This window comes from Heptranchias perlo, chromosome 17, assembly GCF_035084215.1.
Source record: "Heptranchias perlo isolate sHepPer1 chromosome 17, sHepPer1.hap1, whole genome shotgun sequence".
NCBI lineage: Eukaryota > Metazoa > Chordata > Chondrichthyes > Hexanchiformes > Hexanchidae > Heptranchias > Heptranchias perlo.
Window position 1 is genome coordinate 9,813,395 of NC_090341.1, and position 19,209 is coordinate 9,832,603.

The following is a 19,209-nucleotide window of genomic DNA, read 5'->3' on the forward strand; positions in this document are numbered from 1 at the left end:
AATCTGTTACTCAGACTGTCAAAAGTGGTGTTCCATGAGGATCGGTGCTGGGACCACTGTTGTTCACCATTTACATAAACATCTTGGACTCGGGAATCAGAAGTACAATTTCAAAATTTGCGGACGACACCGAATTGGGGGAATATAGTTAACACCGAGGAGGACTGAGACAAAATACAGGAAGACATTAGTAAACTCGCAGAATGGGTGTGTAATTGGCAAATGAATTTTAATATCGATAAGTGTGAGGTATTACATTTTGGTAGAATAAGGAGGTCACATACTGCTTGGATAATAAGAGTCTAAATGGGGTAGAGGAGCAGAGGGATCTCAGGGTACAGATACACAAATCACTAAAAGTAGCGACGCAGGTTAATTAGGCCATTAAAAAAAAGCAAATCAAGCACTAGGGCTCATTTCTAGAGGCATGAAATTAAAAAGCAGAGAAGTTACGTTAAACTTGTATAAACCTTGGATAGACCACACTTGGGAGTAATGTGAACGGTTCTGGTCTCCATGTTATAAAAGTAGGAGAAGGTGCAAAAAAGATTTACTAGAATGAAACCAGAACTGGGATAAAAGAAAGTTATGTCAACATGGAACAGGCGAGATGTAATTTTTAAACATCTTATTTTCAGCCAGTTTTTATACTTTCAGACATTAGTGGCAAAATTGCTGCCACACTACTACATGCTTTCCACTCAGTATTTCTTAGTGTTAGCTGTGGTGCAGGGGGTAGCACTCTTGCCTCTGAGTCAGAAGGTTGTGGGTTCAAGTACAACTCCAGGCACTTGGGCATAAAATCCAGGCTGACAGTGCAGTACTGAGTGAGTGCTGCATTGTCGGACATGCAGTCTTTCGGAGGAGATGTTAAACCGAGGCCCCGTCTGCCCTCTCAGGTGGACGTAAAAAATCCCAGGGCACTATTTCGGAGAAGAGCAAGGGAGTTCTCCCCGGTGTCCTGGCCAACATTCATCCCTCAACCAAGAACAGATTATCTGGTCATTGCTGTTTGTGGGATCTTGCTGTGCGCAGATTGGCTGCCATGTTTCCTATATTACAACTGACTACAATTCAAAAAGTACTTCATTGGCTGAAAAGTGTTTTAGGACATCCTGAGGTGAAAGTCGCTCTAGAAATGCAAGTACGATCTTTAATCTTTGTGGAATCACTAGTACTGCAATTCGACTACCAAAATAAAAAAGTATATATTTAAAAAGGTAGGTACTATTCTTGGTGAATAATAAGCTATAACTGTGCACCTGCTCCACTTCCTAAACAACCGAGTTGCAGCAACACATGGGGCACTCCAGATGATCGAGAGGAAAGTGAAATTAGCCAGGTTTAGAGGTCATTAGAACTTTTCTAACAATTCCTCCTCTGCTCTGCCCTGTCCACCCCCCCTCCCGCCCCAAGAAAAACATTTCCTGCAGGTGGATGATGGTACAATATACCCATCTAATAATACAAAAAAAAGTTTTTTTTTCTACATTTTTATTTTCAATATATAGTGAACCACACTGGAGCAATGAAAATAAACCATAAAATGCTAATTTATTTGTAACACCCACCTTCCCCCCCAAAACCAGAAATTGTTACATATGTAATGCTTCTAAGAAACACTGCAGTTATCGCCTCATCCAGGAGCCAGCTGGATAACTGGCAGGCTTAACATTACAAATGGTTAGACATTATTTAATCAAGAATAAAATGGAAAGACAGGGCTCCACTTGCGTTACACTTGGTTAGAACACAGTTCTTGAAATCTTGGGGAAAAAAAAACACACCACAGAGTTGGCACAATTGTCCCCCTCCCTCCCCCACCCCATTCATTGTTTAATCCAGTGCTCCCTCTTTACAAATGTGGGAGCCAATGCAGCATGGAACTCGCAGTCTGAATTATTCAAACGCTCTTGTTAAAAGCTTTTAATGATCAAAGAGTTAGATAGAAAGGAACAAAGTTTGATGGCTAGGCATGTGATAGTATCCGTTCATCTCTGACATGATTACATCAAGTCCCCACTTCCAAGCAGTTCTTGAGACGCACTTGCTTTAGGTCAGGGTCTCCCCCTTGGTAACCTGCCAATCAAAACAAAAAAAAGTGTATCGTCAGCACAAAACACTCAGCGCAAACAATATCATTCATGGTTAAGCCGGACTCAGCTCCCCCAATGACTCTCCACCTCCCACCCAAAGAATGGTCACTTAGTTGAATATCTAAAAGCTAAGTTATAGTCCAGCAATTTTATTTTAAATTCACAAGCTTTCGGAGACTTCCTCCTTCCTCTCCGAAAGCTTGTGAATTTAAAATAAAATTGCTGGACTATAACTTGGTGTTGTAAAATTGTTTACAATTGTCAACCCCAGTCCATCACCGGCATCTCCACATCTAAAAGCTACACATTGAACCATGCTCCAGTGATGCCTTCAGAAGAGGAGAAAGGGCGGAGAAAATTAAAATAAAGCCAGTTAAGTCACACCACCATATTGTCAGTAGATTTGTTCTTTCCATTCAAAGAAAAACAGAAAACAGAAACATGACAGTAGCAGTCCTGCTATGGGGTTAACATTATTCCTACACCTGTGAGATCCGACTCTCTTACGGCACAAATGCAGCTTGACCCTGTTCCTCAGGTAGTTACAGACTGTGAGACACACGTTACAAGGTTCGCTGTAAATGCCTTTATCTTTTGTTTGGGTCTCGCGACTGTGGCCTGTGGTGTTAATGCACTGAAGTGAAGTCGGCCACAGTCTAGACAGGCTTCAGAAATAAAGACCCGTTGTGTCCTGCGCCCGCAGGGTCCCATCTACTGGCACTGTGCGCTTTTGGGCACTGCGCATCCACAATATTCTGACAGTAAAATGTCCCGCCATGCTTCCAACAGTGATGCAGATCATTTGAAGTTTAGGATGGGGGTGGGCCAAGGAACAGCATGTTATGAAGCACGGTAAGTGGGCCTGTTTGGAAATCTGATACTGAACCTCACGAGCACAGAACATTAAAACAGGTGAAGATTACACTTACAGTGTTAACATCTACACAGTTCACAGTTCAAAATGTGCCAGGTCACATACGTACATCCCACCCTCCCTCAAAACAGCGAACTTAACGAATGTACTGGGTTAAACCTTTTCTATGATTAGTCAACAACTTCATTATCATTGTAACATGCGACCACCAGGATGGCAGACAGCGAACTAAGTGGACCTTAGTAATTACTAGATGAGAAAAGACCATGTCTGACAGTATATATTCAGCACTTTTCTGCAGGATTACACACAAGTGATTTATTTTAATGAATTGCACTAATATTTGTTAAATGGGCTCATAAAATAGTCCTGCATCTCTCAAATTCTCTTACTCAGGATCAAGTGCCAACCACTTTTCGATGCTGCTAAGTGAGGTTGACGCTGAGTATTTACTGTCGGTGATCTTCGAAATGAAACTCTTTCATCGCTGGGATTTGAGGCCAACCCAGACCAGAGCGCTGAAAGTCCCCTTTGTCTACAGGCTGTCAAGGTCCTTTTGTGAACAGAGTTTGAGCAGTTGTTAGTGGGCAAGGACTTGCAGCACAAAACTATGCCAGAGACCACTGGGCAGTCAGCAATGGAAATGGGAGAATTTCACAGAGTGCAGGAGAGGTGCTCTTCTGCAGGTGAGGTTAAGACACATTGCTGGGGCAATAACTGCTATACTTGACTTGGAAGTGCTCGACGTCGATACCAGGTGCCCAAATCGAAAGTTCAATTTCTCATCAGCGAGCCCAAAATTCAAGAATGAAAAGGTTTAAGGGTATTACAAGAGAGGCGAAAATAATAAATTATAGGGGGGGGTGGGGATACTGAATTTCCAAGTCACAAACGCAATATCCTGTGAAGCCCTTAACATGTGACAATGCATTGAATGAAATGTCCATCACAATATCGGCTGAACTCATTCAAAAACCTCAATGGTTTACTAGAACGGATTTTGCAAAATCACAAAAGATAATTGTTTGCTCTGTGCAAATATGGAGAGGAACAATTGCTCAAAGCTACGATTTACTGTAGTTCCAGAGAATTAAACTTTTTCCACTCAATATAATTTTTCCATGGTATAATAAATTCAACTAGGTCCCTCTTACCCTTGCTTCGATGTATTCAATCCTTCGTTCTAGTGCTGTCAGTTTTTCATTCAGTGTAGCTAGCCGGGAGCGGCAGGACATGTCTGTAAAAATGAAAATACCACACTTTAGATTTCAGTGTACATGAAGTATTCCTTTTGTAGGCACAAGGCTCCAAATTAACACCAACACTAAACCCAAGTTGTCTATATTTTGTGTGACAGACACACCGGCAACACTAAAGTAAACTTGTTTAATACCTTAAGGCCAGTCAGTGGCCATGAGGACCCAGTAAAAAGAAACAAAGACTTGCATTTATATTGCGCCTATCATGACCCTACTCAGATAGTAAAAGATAGTAAAAAGAACCAGGAAGTTTATTTTGTGCTGCAACTGTAATTGTGAAACCCACGTGTCAGGAGCTGGCAGCACGAGCATGGCATTTAGAGCACTATAAAACCAGCTCTAGACTGCGGGAATGCAACTTGTTTCAATACACCAGAGTTCACTGCCATGTCAACGCATGCTCCCTGCACGCACCTGCCCCTCGTTGAACATGCACTTGTGAGGAATTGTATTTTACAAGAAAAACAAAATATAAAGAAAAGGATATTTTTCTAAAAATTTATAACCGCAGACCAATAATCAGTATCGGCCCTAGAATTTCAGTTAAGAGCAATGATGCGTGTATGAAATGTTCACACTATATTCACTTGGACTGTGGAAGAACTGATGTTAATGAGACTGATGGCGGTGGCAGTAATTTGAGGTGATGAATTAAGAATATTGCACAAGTGTAATGACACAACATTAACGTGCATTGGCTTTAGTATGATTTTTCTTGTTGAGTATTGGTGCCAATGTGCTAAATATGCTTAGTAACAGCACTGGTAACTGCTTCAAAGTTGAATTGTAAAGGGGGGAAAAGAAAGACTGCAAACAGATAGCAGAAACTTCCAACAGGGACAGAGGGGAAAAATCCTGGATGAATCATGTGCATCCCCAGCATTCCCGTGGCAGGTTGCGCAGCAACACGTGCTAAAGGCCTAGAATACATTGTGGTGTGAGATGGGAGCAGGAAAGTTGGTTGTCTCTCCATCTCAGTGAAAACAGGAAGATAGCTAAATACATATTTACATTAATTTTTTAAATGTCTGTCCGAAGCATTAAACACTTTTGATCTCCATCTCTCTCTTTCCCCCCTCCCTCTCAACAGAAGTATCAATTTGAAAATACCAAAATAATCCATTCATCTTGATCTTGTAACAATACACAGATTTCATGAAGCATCGAGAATCCATTAACTCACTCCCAGCAAAATCACAGCCTGTGAACAGGGTTTAAAAACAAAGTGTTGGAAACAAACAGCAGGTCTGTCTGCATCCATGAAGAGAAATCATAGAATGATACAGCACAGGAGGCGGCCTTTTGGCCCATCGTGCCTGTGCCGGCTCTTTGAAAGAGCTATCCAATGCCCTGCTCTTTCCCCACAGCCCTGCAATGTTATCCCCTTTGTGTATTTATCCAATTCCCTTTTGAAAGGGATTATTGAATCTACTTCCACCACCCTTTCAGGCAGTGCATTCCAGATCATCATAACTCACTGCGTAAAAAAAAACTCATCTCACCTCTGGCTCTTTTGCCAATTTACCTTAAATCAATGTCCTTTGGTTACCGACCCTTCTGCCACTGGAAACAGTTTCTCCTCATTTATTACATCAAAACCCTTCATGATTTTGAACACCTATCAAATCTCCCCTTAACCTCCTCTGCTCTAAAAAGAATAACCCCAATTTCTGTAATCTCTCCACATAACTGAAGTCTTTCATCCCTGGTTCCATTCTAGTAAATCTCCTCTGCACCCTCTCTAAGGCCTTGACATCCTTCCTAAAGTGTGGTGCCCAGAATTGGACCCAATACTCCAGCTGGGGCCTAATCAATGTTTTATGAAGACTTAGCATAACTTCCTTCCTTCCTTCTGTTCTCTATGCCTATATTTATAAATCCAAGGACCCCGTATGCCTTAACAGCCTCCTCAACTTGTCCGGCCACCTTCAAAAGATTTGTGTACACACACCGTCTCTCTGTTCCTGCACCCCCTTTTAAACAGTACCCTTTAGCTTATATTGCCTCTCCTCACGTTAGCTTAATGTTTCTCATGTAGTTCCTCTGGACTGCTGATCAGTGTCTAACCCCAAGGGACTACATCAGAAACATTAAAATCTGAAATGAAAAAAAAACAGGTTAATATTTCTGATGGGAATCCTTTAGACGAGAGCTAGACCCTGATGAACACTGATCTGCCTTCTCTCTTTTCAGAAGCCGACAGATCAGCTCTTTGCTTCCAGCACTGTTTATTTTTTGATTCAGATTTATACCCTTGTATTTTTTTTTTCCCTTTTTATTTCTACTGTAGACAGGGTCACTGCGACCGATCAGGCAGATGAATCTGTTAATTACAGCCTTTCACGTAATTCTCTGTCCTTTCATTTCGCCTTGTGCACGGCAGTTTCATCTAAAGCCAACACGAACAGAAACTTATTTGTGTTCAAATCCCTCCATGGCCTATCTCTGTAACCTCCTCCAGCCCTACAACCCTCCGAGATCACTGCGCTCCTCCAATTCTGGCCTCTTGCACTTCCCTGATTTTAATCGCTCCACCATTGGCGGCCACGCCTTCAGCTGCCTTGGCCTTAAGGTCTGGAATTCCCTCCCTAAACCTCTCCTACTTTAAGACACACCTTAAAACCTACCCCCTTTGACCAACCTGTCCTAATATCTCCTCATGCGGCTCGGTGTCAAATTTTTGATAGTGTTCCTGTGAAGCGCCTTGGGACGTTTTACGATGTTAAAGGCGCTATATAAATGCAAGTAGTTGTTGTTGATTTATTTACACCCAACAGATTCAGTCTCCTCATTCCCTGCACTTTATAAAAAAGTTAGAAACTTGTCCCGATAAGTCGAAAAAGCTTTTTCCATTAAGCCACACGGAAATAGGAATACCTCATTAAAAAAGAAAGTTTTGGAAACAGATGTTTTTGCAACAGAGCTTTGCTGTTTTTACAACTCAGTCACCCAGCACCACATGGTCGCAGTTCATATGAGGCTTTTTTTTTCTTTCAAAGCAGCTGCCAATATTTAAATACTGTATTGATGTCAATCTTTTCAATCAGGAATCATTTTTTTCCACACAAAGGGTAGTAGAAATCTGGAAGTCTCTCCCCAAAAGGCTGCGGATGTTAGGACAATTAGACCTTTCAAGGCAGAGATAGATTTTTGTTAAGTGAGAGTATCAAGGGATATCAGGCTAGGGCGAGTAAACGGAGTTGAGGTGAGGACCAGCCAGGCTCGAGGGGCTGAATGGCCTACTCCTGTCCCTACTGCAAGAACATACTGTGAACAGCTCAATGTAGACTGCTGGCTCCTCCTTGGGTTTTCTTTCTATGTAGTTACTGGAGAAACAAAATTAAGTTTCTTAAAAAAAAGTTTCACTGACTCAGTGGGTAAATGCCCTGCCCTGTGCAGTAGTGAGTAAAACAGGCTAGAATGACCTCGGGCTGAATTGCTGATCTGTACTGGGATGGCTGATTTTAGTCAAGACAGGAGCAGAGGCATTATACTGTCCTGAGCCTGGCAGGGCAAAATAAATCAGCCAGGGCTTCTGCTCTTGATCATTATCAAATGACCCTTGCCAGGAAATACTTGTGTACAGACAAGGATCTTTCAACTTTGGCAGAGGTGTAAAACGGGCGATAGTGGATTGGCCGCCCATTATATATCCCATCTGATTTTCCTTTCCATCAAAGTCCATGGGAGGGCCGATCCGCGGCCACCTGTTTTACCCCCTCACCGAAGCTGAAAGTTCTGCCCGCTGTCTACACATCGCACCTGGGCGAGGTGACAGAGAGCAGCGGTCGCCCTTGGAACTGTACCCTAGTAAGAATCAGCACTCTCAAGAGGAGGAGGAAAGAAAACTGGACAACAAAAATCATTAACTAGGCCTCTCTCTACGAGCCTCCTATAATCACTTACGAGGATGTCAGAGAGCAGAGCACTTTGCAAAGTGCCCATCCTTCTTTTAACACCCCCTCTCCCCACAGATACCGTACCATAAATTAATCTTGTTTGAAACCACGGCATTGTATCATTTCACGGTATAAAACAGTCAGTGCACTAATGCTCTTTTTATGCCAAAATGTAAATGGAGAACAACAGAAGACGTTCAATTTTTGGGGGTAGGGGTAAAATTGGGAGAAAAGATTAGGGATCAATCTTTGGAGCTAGAGGGGAGTCGAAAAGTAAGTAAATATTTGAATTTCTCTTACTGATTTGTAACCCCCTTTTTTTTTACGACACCCGAATTAACTTAAAAACTGAATACTTTTGTAGGAAAGAGATTAAGACATCTTTATTGCAAAAGACATCAAGACCTGTCTTGTAAGAATAACAGGACTTCTGCCCTGGTTGCAAGTTTAAAACATAGGATCGCCTGTTGTTTGCATCTGCCTTCCTGAGTCAGTTCTCAACACAACTAATGAGGAACTGACCCATATCGTTTCATGAGATAAAGTGAAATGAATTGCTTGACTGGAACCACTCCACTCCTCAGCGAAACACACGTCTCAGACTTCAGAGCGGCAAGTCACATGTCCGTGCTTATAGCTCACTCAAGTGAGACTCTCACCTCAGCCAAGTTGATGGAGGACAGGAGAGGGGAAAGTGGGGGAAGAGTTGGAAATCAGAGAGCAAGTCTTAATTGATTCTCACAAATATCCAAACAGTGTGCTACAGGAAGGTACAGGCAGAAAGACAACACTTCAAAACTAGGAAATTTCATTGCGACTAGGAAAGCAATCTTATTTCAAGACATGCTTTTCAAGGCCCTCTTTCCCGTATAGACCTTCCCTCGTACAACTACCACACTTCCTTGCAAATGTAAAACTCAGGATTCGAGAAACTTACACACTGTTAACCCAACGAGCATGCTCAATTTGGTGTCAGTTGATGGCACTTTCACCTAGAGTCAAAAGGTTGAGGGTTCACTAGAAGATCGATCGCATAATCAGCAGTGCAGTACTGAGGGAGTGGTTGGAAACTGGAGGCAAGAAATAAATGGATGACGAGCTTTTGTGTCCAGCCAACAGGGTGAAGTAGGAGCTAAAACAGCTTTTGTTAATATGGAACATTGGACACACTGGTGTTATAGAATTAAGAGAATTTTCTCTTTGCAGATACTCAGTTTGGTGGATCACAGTGCACTGCAGTTTAGGGCCTGGTTAACTTAAGGTAGCAGGCAATTCGGAAAACAACCAGCATTGGGACATTCAACAGGTTCTTTCATGTGTGAAAGAATCCCACAATGCTTCTGATTTTTTAGCATTATATTTTTGTATGAGCACGACTATCTCTAATATATACAGTTATTAAGTCTATTTATTACAGATAATTTAAAACATATTCAAGACCACCCCTCCCCACCTTAGTGAGTGAATGCACTGTGTGGTGCAATACTCAATGCTACAGACCAGGTAAGTCTCAGGTTTAATGTCTAGACCTTGTTGAATTTGCCGATCTCAGCCTGGGTGGCAGTTGGGGTGATACAGGGGTTGCTGAAGCCAAATGTATAAAGATCAGTTGCAAATAACTGCGATGCTGCCAGGGTCAAATAGAACAGTTGCAGCACGGAAGGAAGCCATTTGGCCCATCGAGTCCATGCAAGAGCAATCCAGCAAGTCCCACTCCCCCGCCCTTTCCCTGTAGCCCTGCAATTTTTTTCCCCTTCAAGTACTTATCCAATTACCTTTTGAAAGCCACAGTTGAATCTGCCTCCACCACCCCCTCTGGCAGTGCATTCCAAACCATAATCATTCACCATGTAAAAAAGTTTTTCCTTCTGTCACCTTTGGTTCTTTTGCCAATCATCTTAAATCTACATCCTCTGGTTCTTGACCCTTCCGCCAATGGGAACAATTTCTCTCTATCTAGTCCCTTCATGATTTTGAATACCTCTATCAAATCGCCTCTCAACCTTCTCTAAATAGCTGCTAACAATCACTATCTAGGTTCACACATGATGAACAGGTACTTGGGTGAGGTTTCAACGGGCAACTGATATCTAAGGAACCGTAACCGGACAAGACGTCAACAAATTGGAATTTCTCTTCCTTCCCCCTCGCCCAACCTCTGCCCCTTTAATCGATAACTGGAAATTAGATACAATTTTATTTTCCCACTACCGTCAAGTCAGAGACAAACTAACACAGGATATAACCCGAGCCAGGCCCTAGACCCCAGCACTACTGGGTCCCACCAGATTGAGTGGGTGTAATGGGGAAGCTCTCCTTTGGTGACTGCTGGTTATTTATTATTCACTGGCTGCTGCTCCTTACCGAATGAATTGAGGAAATCCGCTATCTTTTTGATGCTACTGGTGATAACCTCAATGTACTCTCTGTTGGCCCAGTCCTGGTGTATCTCTCTCTGCACCGGATCGCCCTGCCCCGCCATGTCTGAAGCACAACCACGTCCCCCGACCCCACCTGCAATCGCTCCGCTGATTGGCTTCGCATCGCCCGTCCAAGACACAGAATAAATCGAACAACCAGATTGGTCACATCTAACCCAGAAGTGCGGATTAGCCAAAGATTATTGGTCAGAAGAGCAGCCGGCGAGACGACGGATGAAACAGGAGTTTCTATTGGTTAAACGTGAAGGCGGGCGCAAAAGACTTTGGCGCAAAATAAGAATCCGATTGGTCAATAGGTTAGCAAGTGGTTAAATCTAGATTTCGATTGGTTTTATTGAAGAAGCAACAAGATTGGTTTAACTAGCGATTTAATGAATGGGTAATTAACAATGGGTAAAAGGCGAGAACAATTCAATTGGTCAAGTTGTCATTGGGTTAAACGTGGTGGTGGTAGTAGTAGTAGTAGTAACTGGTCGCAAGTTCATTCATAAACATAGAAATAGTAACACAGATTCATCCGACTAGTTAAACTCTCCGGCACCAGTTGAAGTCTGACGGGCTCTACTTGGAACGTTCGGTTTCTAAAATTTAGTATTAAAGTTCTAGAACGTTATAACACATAATGTTCCTCCATTGTGACGTCAGTGTCAATGTATCGAATTGTTGCTACAGAGTCAAACATTAACACTCTCAGTCTTCAGGTAACTAAGCAACCTAACAAAATTACGCCACGACTCATCGAAGCAGACAAATCTTATAAAGAGTCGTAGAAGGTGGGATTTGAAAAAATAGCCCTACCTTCTTTAATTTATTTTTTTCATCCTGATCTTTTGATCAATTAAAGGTGAGTGTTAACTAAAACGTTTATTGTTTCATGTCATTTCATACCGAATCGTGCTCTAATTTACTGTTTCTCGGTCCCCAAACCTACAACACTCCTTCCCCCCCCCCACCCCATAACCTGCAGACTTTTGAAATTCAAGCCACAGCATCACCTCGCCATTACTTCAACAACTTCTATAATAGCGCTTCTCACATAAGCAGAATGTCTGGGAGCGCTTTACAAGGGACACAGTTTGACAACAAGCAAGAAATGGAGAAATTTGCGGAAGGCGAACTGAAGCATGGCTAAGGAGACAGATTTGTAAGGAGGTTTTGAAAGCAGGGAGAGAAGTATTGAGGAACAGTGGTTTCAGAAGAGAATTCCAGAGGACATGGTTAAAATATCACTTCATTATCATGTCTTTTATCACAATCGTTTCGCACTTGGTGGTGTTCTGAATTTTTTTTATTCGTTCACGAGATGTGGGCGGCGCTGGCAAGGCCGGCATTTATTGTCCATCCCTAATTGCCCTAGAGAAGGTGGTGGTGAGCTGCCTTCTTGAACCGCTGCAGTCCGTGTGGTGAAGGTTCTCCCACAGTGCTGGCCTGAATTACTAGCCTTGACCCTTTATTTGGATTTGTCAGCACATTTAAACAAAAACGATTTGTAGCAAATAAGAAAGTACATTATTCTGTGCTTTATTCCCTTTCCAACTGCTTTTTAGATCTCCCTATAATACACAACACACACTTTAAGAGACAGGCTGGGGGTAACCTGCTCCCAGCCCTTTACCAGTGCTGTTGAATAAACAGTTGGCAAGAGCCTGAGTCACTTCCTCCCCCACCCCCATTTTCCAATTCTTTTTCCTAATTTTCTCTCATTCTCCCTCTTAGCTTTTCCAATTTCACTTTTGTAGCTCTGGTTTATACAACTTGCGCCTTTAACGTCCCAAGGTGCTTCACAGGAGCGTAATCAGACAAAAATTGACACCGAGCCAAAGAATGAGACATTAGGACAGATGACAAAACACTTGGTCAAAGAGATAGGTTTTAAGCAGCATCTTAGAGGAGAGAGGTGGAGAGGCAAAGAGGTTTGGGGAGGAAATTCCAGAGCTTAGGGCCTGGACTGCTGAAGGCATAGCTGCCAATGGTGGGGCGAAAGGTGTGGGGGATATTTATATTTGTCCTGGCTTTCCTTTAGAAGTTCTCCCTGGTTTCCTGTTTATTTATTTATTTATCCCTCAACCAATATCACTAAAGAGCAGATTGTCTCATTGCTGTTTGTGGGACCTTGCTGTGCACAATTTGGCTGCAGTGAAACCTTCCATTACAACTGTGACTATGCTTCAGAAGTGCTTCATTGGCTGTAAAGTGCTTTAGGACATCCTGAGGTAGTTAAAGGCACTACATAAATGCAACTTCTTTCTTTAAAATTTCATTTGGCATGAAAATATTCCATTGGTTAAAACGTTTCCAAGTTTCTCTCCTCCTTCCCCCATGGCATTGATTCCTTTCTAGTTATGCTTCCACTGGCACAATTCACCCAAGTACCAGTAATCTTTCCAACCCAGGGTAGCATCACAGCCACATCCTGTCCTGTCTTGTAGCAAAAACAGAAAATGTTGGAAACAACTCAGCAAGTCAGCCAGCATCTGTGGAGAGAACAGTTAAGTTAATGGACCATAATTTGCTGTGGCAGGGCATCTAAATTTTTGGCGTGGCAAGTTGCTGAAAGTGCGAGCTGATAACGTCGCAGTGAGGGAAACCGGGCATCTGGGACCCGAGTGAACAGGGCAAGCAACTGTGTATCTCCTTAACCAATCAGATTGGAGGATTGTGAAATTAACAGCGCAAGGAAGTGTAAATTAGAGAGGGTGAATTCAACGTCAAATCAGGTACAAAAAAATAAAAAGAGGGAAAGATTGGATTGAGAGAAAAAAAACAAAGGAAAAGTTTTTTTTTAATTTAAATTTTACATTTTAAAAATCTCCAACAACAATTAAAACCTGAAGGAATGAGACTCCACACATGTAATAGTTAATTTTCAGTGCCAGAGAGGTTGACTGGAGTAATTAACACTTATTACACCCTTAAAAGGGTACTTAGACTGAAATGGACAAGACTTGACTTTCTGTGGCGAGTTTAGTTCCTATCTACCGCGCAAATACAGCAACTTCACGCCATTCAATGCATTTCAATGGTGAGGCAGACGGCGAGATGCCGTTTTTGAAGCTAATGGTGGAGCGGTGCATCACGGACAGTAACTTTTGGATTTCAGCGTTTAACTGCGCATCTGCTCCTCGCCTGAAGTTGCTGTAGCATTTGCGCATAAATAATGGCAAGAGCCATTAGCCTCACCGTTATTTTGACAGCAAATTCTGGCCCAGTATTTCAGGTGTGGAGCCTTATCTTACCTATCGTTCACACGCGCACACACACACACACATCTCCAGCAGGGAGTACTGGATAGCAATCAAGAGCAGGAACTCTGGCTGATTTCCCTCTCCCTAATCCTGTATTGTTGCTACATTGTCAAACCTTAATACTCTCACATTTCAGGTCTGTTACTAATTCACCAACCAATGGAAACAATGTCACCATTCAGCCACTCAAATGTTTTAATAATTTTGAAAACTTCTATTAGATCCCCCTCAACTTACTTTGTTTGTGTAAAAGCCTCATCTTTCAAGCCTTTCTTCATAATTACAACTTCTCACCCTTGGTGTCGTTCTAGTGACTTCACCATGCCCTTTCCGTTGCTCTAATACACTTCTGATAAGGGGTGCCCATGACTGCACACAATACTCCCAACTATGGCATATGGTCAGTGTTTTTTTATTAGCTGCACAACCAGTGCAATTGTTTTTTTTTCTCATCACAAGCATTAAATGAAAAGTTGATAACTGACTTTTTTTTTCCTTTTCATGAACTTTACGATTGAAGATGACTGCATATCAGCTGTGGGATCCATGGACTCCATTTGAGGAGAGTTTCCAATGGGTCGGATACAGTACAAGTTCCCTCAGGGAACTAGATGGAGCAGAGACAGTTCAGATGCCCTCCCCGTCAGACCAGGAGGTGGCCCTCTACCTGCAAGATGACGTCGTAACCGATGACTGGAATCTCCTGGACCTACTTGTGGAAACAGGAAAAGTCACTCCCGAAACGTGGTGTTACACTTCAGAAACTGAACACAACACCACCACAGTCGTATACAAACCTCAACCCGTCAAACTCAGCTCTGTCGATTCAGTATTCGGGAGAGCCATCACCACCGGAGCCCCAAAACTGGCGGGGGGCTTCCAAGCTTCCGAAGGATCGGCTTTCACTGAGATTATCAGTGTTGGTTCCCCCACACCCATTTTAGCTGGGCGATTTAAAATTAATCTCATCGTGATGATTTACAAACAACTATTAAGGATTGTCACCTTGATTTATACAGCTTACCAGAAATGTTTTTACGTCTTACAACATTCAATTTGATACTGGCAAAATTTGTGTCTTAAAAGACATTTTTGATTTTTTTTTAAAACTTAAAATAAATATTCTTTTGTTCCTATTGCTCCTCCCTACAGATCCCTTCAGCTAGGGCAGCAGGATACACGTTGACCTTTTCCACAACTGCTGTAGCTAACAATTAGGATGGGCTGCCTTTTTCCTTACAGGGATACCAGCTTGTGAGGCAGCATAATGTTTCTGCTCGGTTTCCAACCGGGGCCCTTTAAGCATATTCCTTCAAAATAAAAATCATGAACAGCACTGGGCAGGAAGTGGCTTAACATTAAGTTACTATTGCCACTATTTGTGTGTTCAGGAAAAGTTTCATCAGGAGCTGAATGAGTTGTGTGATTTCATAATTCCTTTTTTTTTTCCTGAGAATCAACCGACCCTAAACCATAGTTGGCTATAACTACAATGTCCCATCTGTTTCTACACAGACAAAATACAGCCAATAGGGATGAAATTCAACAAATTATTAGATAAGACCATTTTTTAAAAAAATCAAGTTTTAGAGAAGACAGACTTTAGGAACAACCAAAATAAAACTGGCATTTTTATTACTTTTTATTTCCATCAGTTTTATGTTTTCTAAACATGATTCCAAGACATTGGAATTCATCCACAACTGAAAAAAAATCATTTATTAACAATTAGGATGTGGCTGTCTTTTTCCTTACAGGGATACCAGCTTGTAAGGCAGCATAATGTTTCCGCCCGATTTCCAATGTGCAATGCCAAACCAACTGTGGGCAGTTACCAGGTTTGGAGGCCGGGCATTCCAAGCATAAGGTGCTGAATAACCTCATCCATTCAATATTGAAAGTAAATGTTCTATATTTGCAGTAACACATTCAGATGAAATACACAGTACGGTACATTGGAATTTTACACCCATTCCCCATCTAAGTACATAATCAAACCTAAGCCCAAGGGGCAGCATTGTGTTGCAGTGCAATGTAATGTAGCTCCAATATATTGTGCTACGGAGCATCTGCACGATTCCCCACAGTGGTATATGGATAACTTGCCATTGTAAGACGTCGGAGAGAACAAAATTATAGGTCCACTAATAATTCTAATAAAAGTTCTGTTTTAATAGCACTCCATCACTTGCTGTGTGGGCGACCTGCAATAACCTTGCCTCCTCATAGCATTTCCTTGCTTCTTGTTGCTGAAGGGCAAGAAAAAGAGAAAACAGCACAGAGTTCAGCTGGGTCAATATTCCACAGCAAGGTGGCTTATGAGTGAAGGCACGTGCAAAGGTAAGTTTACCAATGGCCACGGGTGAAGGATAGATTGATCCCAAACAGGCCCTGGACTGGGTGTCACTGCTTCATGACCAAAATGCTCTGGTCAATGACCAAATTTAAGAAATAGTTTAGGAGTAATTTTTCAAGCAAAAAAATATCTGATAATGTTCATCCCAATTATTTGAAAGGGGATGTGCAAAAAAAATCTCAGATAAAAACAGTCAATTAAATGACTTTATTAATTTTTATACAGCAGCATAACTTAACAAAACATTAGTTTACAATTGAGTCAGATAACCCATACAATCAAAAACAAACACACTTTGTTGAGCAGCATAAAAGGGACTGCAGGACCTCATCTATTATTGAAAATAATTGTTCTGTATTTACAGTAACACATTCAGATGGAATTCAGAGGGCAGTGCAGTGGAATTTTGCAGCCAGTTCCCATCTAATCAAACCTAGTCCGAAGGGCAACATGGTGTTCCTGTGAAATGTAACTCCAATATATTACACTGGAATCCATCATTTTAAAAAATGTATATCAACTCCCCTGTCTAAGTATCCTCCCTAGCCTGCCCGATATGACCTCTGATCTCCAATTCAAATTAAATGAATATTTAAAATTTCAGGAAAGTGACTCTCAACAGCAAAATCTGATACACTGTCCTATGGTAAGATGGCAGCAATGTGACTTCACCAGAAACACGTCATTAGTTTTTAGTCTGTACAGTCTACTAATAATTCAGTCAGTACGTGGGCTAAGAAAATTTGAATTATCCAATAATTTGGATTAAGCAATGTAAATAACACAACAAAGTGGAATTTGGTGCTAAAAATCAGAATCATCAGATCACTCGAAATGAACTGACTTTAAATTAAGAGTAGATAATTAAAATTTACAGCACACTCTGTTTATACTTAGGTCACCTGGGTCTCCAAGACCTCTTTTTTTGTAAATTACATAATTAAGATTGGCTACATCCTGTGTAAAACCCTATGACATTATTTTATATAAACAACAAATATCAGGTCAGGGTGCAGAAAACATTTCACGAGTAGCTCAGCCTCAAAATCTACAAATTTATAATGTTTATTGATCTTATCTGTAATGATGTTGGGTCACAAGTGGCATATTAATACATCAAACAAATATGAAGTGTGCTTTTTAAGTCGCGAAAGAGCCACTTAATGCCAGTACTTTCGACTGTTCATTCCACAGTTCAGAACTATTGAACGTTAGTTAGTGAAGTACCATCCAATAGTGATAGGTAAGCTGCTCTGGCTGAGGCAGTCACCAGAGTCTGCCTCAAACTGAGGTTAGTTACCAAATCTTCAATGGATCTAAAGGAGAATAGGCCCATGGGAGATGGTCTGTGCACACAAATGGCTAGTTAGTGAGTCCATAGATTAAATCAGATTTATTTCAATGGTCCTTCCACACCACCCATGGCAGAAAGGGTAGGGCAGGAAAACGGCTCTCTCCCCTAAGGTACCAGCTGGTAGGTGGTGCGTGAACACAGATCAGGGATGACTCTCCCGTCAATTTTTCCTTCCTTTGTGGAAATGCTTGGCATTCACTTGGCGCTTGTCCATAACAGCAGAACTGAGAGATTAGCACGGGGAATCGTGGACAGAAACGCATACTTCACCAATTCATGCCAGAGGCATTTGTGCTGGGTGCTGAGGAGGCCCAATGGATTGGTTTATTGATGTACCACCATGTAGGAGGGAGGCAAGGAATACAGGCTGGGAGTCACTCCTCTGCATAAGGGAAAATCAGTGATGAGTAGCACCTGTCCCATGTTTGCACACCGCTTGCAGGCCAGTTACAGAGCAATGTAGGCATCATGGTCAGATGTGCTTTGCTCCCCACAGCACGGTGCGCTGGCACTCTGCTCCACACAGCCAGTGTTCTGCTCTCCACGCTGCAGTGCACCAGTGCTCCCATGGACTGTATTGTTTAAATGCAAAATTTCAAACATGAAATTGATGGCACAATAAAATAAATGCAAATGCTCTGACCAGAAGTGTAAGAAAAATTCATAGTAATAAAAATGGAGGAAACAGCAAGTAAGATAAGGAAGACAGTCCTTCACTATAGGAATTGAAGTCCCCTTCATGCTGCATTATATGATTTTACATATTTCACAATATATTAATTCCCCAAGTTGACTTTTTTCCCACTTGAGTGATTTGGCAAGTTCTCTTTTTCTGGGCATATTTACATGCAGACCAATGAGCTGCATTACACAAATAGAAGATGGGACATAACACTGTTGACTATTCCTTAGTCTCAATCCATAACTCCAGTACTGACCTGGAATAAGGGAAAGGAATACAAATGAATTAGGACGGTTAGTCAACAACTTTGAAATTAATAGGGGTTTCAGGTAAGAGAAAAATATTTTTATTTCCTTAAAAAAAGACCAGAAATTCAAACTAACTTCCTTCTCTGTTCTCTTTCAACTTCCCCACCTAAACACACCTTTTTGTTCACTCCAGGTTTCTGCCCTCCTTGGGATTCACATCATAACCTGACCATGATGCCTACATTGCTCTCTAACTGGCTAGCAAGCAGCGTGCAAACATGAGATAGGTGCGACTGATTTTCACTGAAATCCACTGATTTTCCCTTATGCAGAGGAGTGACTCCCAGCCTATATTCCTTGCCTCCCTCCAACAGCTTTAGCAGAGATTTGGGCCTGCCATGATGGGTTTAAAAAAACCTCCTTGGTGATACATTAATAAACCAATCCATTGGGCCTCCCCAGCCCTCAGCACAAATGCCTCTAGCCTGTCATCAATAGTTGGAAGTGTGACTTAGGGTGACGCTGGGTACAAAAATATATACTTTTTTCTTTGTCCTTCAGATTATGGACAGCACTGGCGATTCTGCATTTATTGCCCATCCCTAGCTGTCCTGAAAAAGTGATGTTGGGCCTGCTTCTATTGTTTTTACAACTGTGTGGCTTGCTGGACCACTTCACAGGGCATCAAGAGTCAACTATGGAGTGTGGGACTTGAGTCACATGTAGGTCAGACTGGATAGGGGTAGCAGATTCCC

The 19,209-nt window shown here is 41.9% G+C and overlaps 3 protein-coding genes across 4 annotated transcripts in view; 1 reads left to right on the forward strand and 2 right to left on the reverse strand.

The window, feature by feature from the left end:
* Positions 1-210: 210 nt before the first annotated feature.
* On the reverse strand, positions 211-10,650 carry brk1 (BRICK1 subunit of SCAR/WAVE actin nucleating complex). The gene is made up of 3 exons (XM_067998446.1): positions 10,493-10,650; positions 4,125-4,207; positions 211-2,079 (listed from the first exon to the last, which is right to left on the reverse strand). The coding sequence occupies exons 1-3, from the start codon at positions 10,608-10,610 to the stop codon at positions 2,053-2,055; spliced, it is 228 nt and encodes a 75-aa protein (XP_067854547.1). The 5' UTR covers positions 10,611-10,650; the 3' UTR covers positions 211-2,052.
* A 379-nt stretch (positions 10,651-11,029) lies between these two features.
* LOC137334029 (FANCD2 opposite strand protein-like) lies at positions 11,030-15,952 on the forward strand. The gene is made up of 2 exons (XM_067998449.1): positions 11,030-11,413; positions 14,335-15,952. The coding sequence occupies exon 2, from the start codon at positions 14,335-14,337 to the stop codon at positions 14,872-14,874; it is 540 nt and encodes a 179-aa protein (XP_067854550.1). The 5' UTR covers positions 11,030-11,413; the 3' UTR covers positions 14,875-15,952.
* Positions 14,303-19,209, reverse strand: part of fancd2 (FA complementation group D2) — a 64,633-nt gene continuing 59,726 nt past the window's right edge. The window contains exon 44 of one of the 2 annotated variants that reach the window (XM_067998448.1): positions 14,303-14,523. The gene's annotated coding sequence lies outside the window, so the exon portion shown is untranslated. Of the gene's footprint in view, positions 14,524-16,362; positions 18,463-19,209 lie in introns of those variants that run through there. The other variant, XM_067998447.1, reaches the window with a different exon arrangement.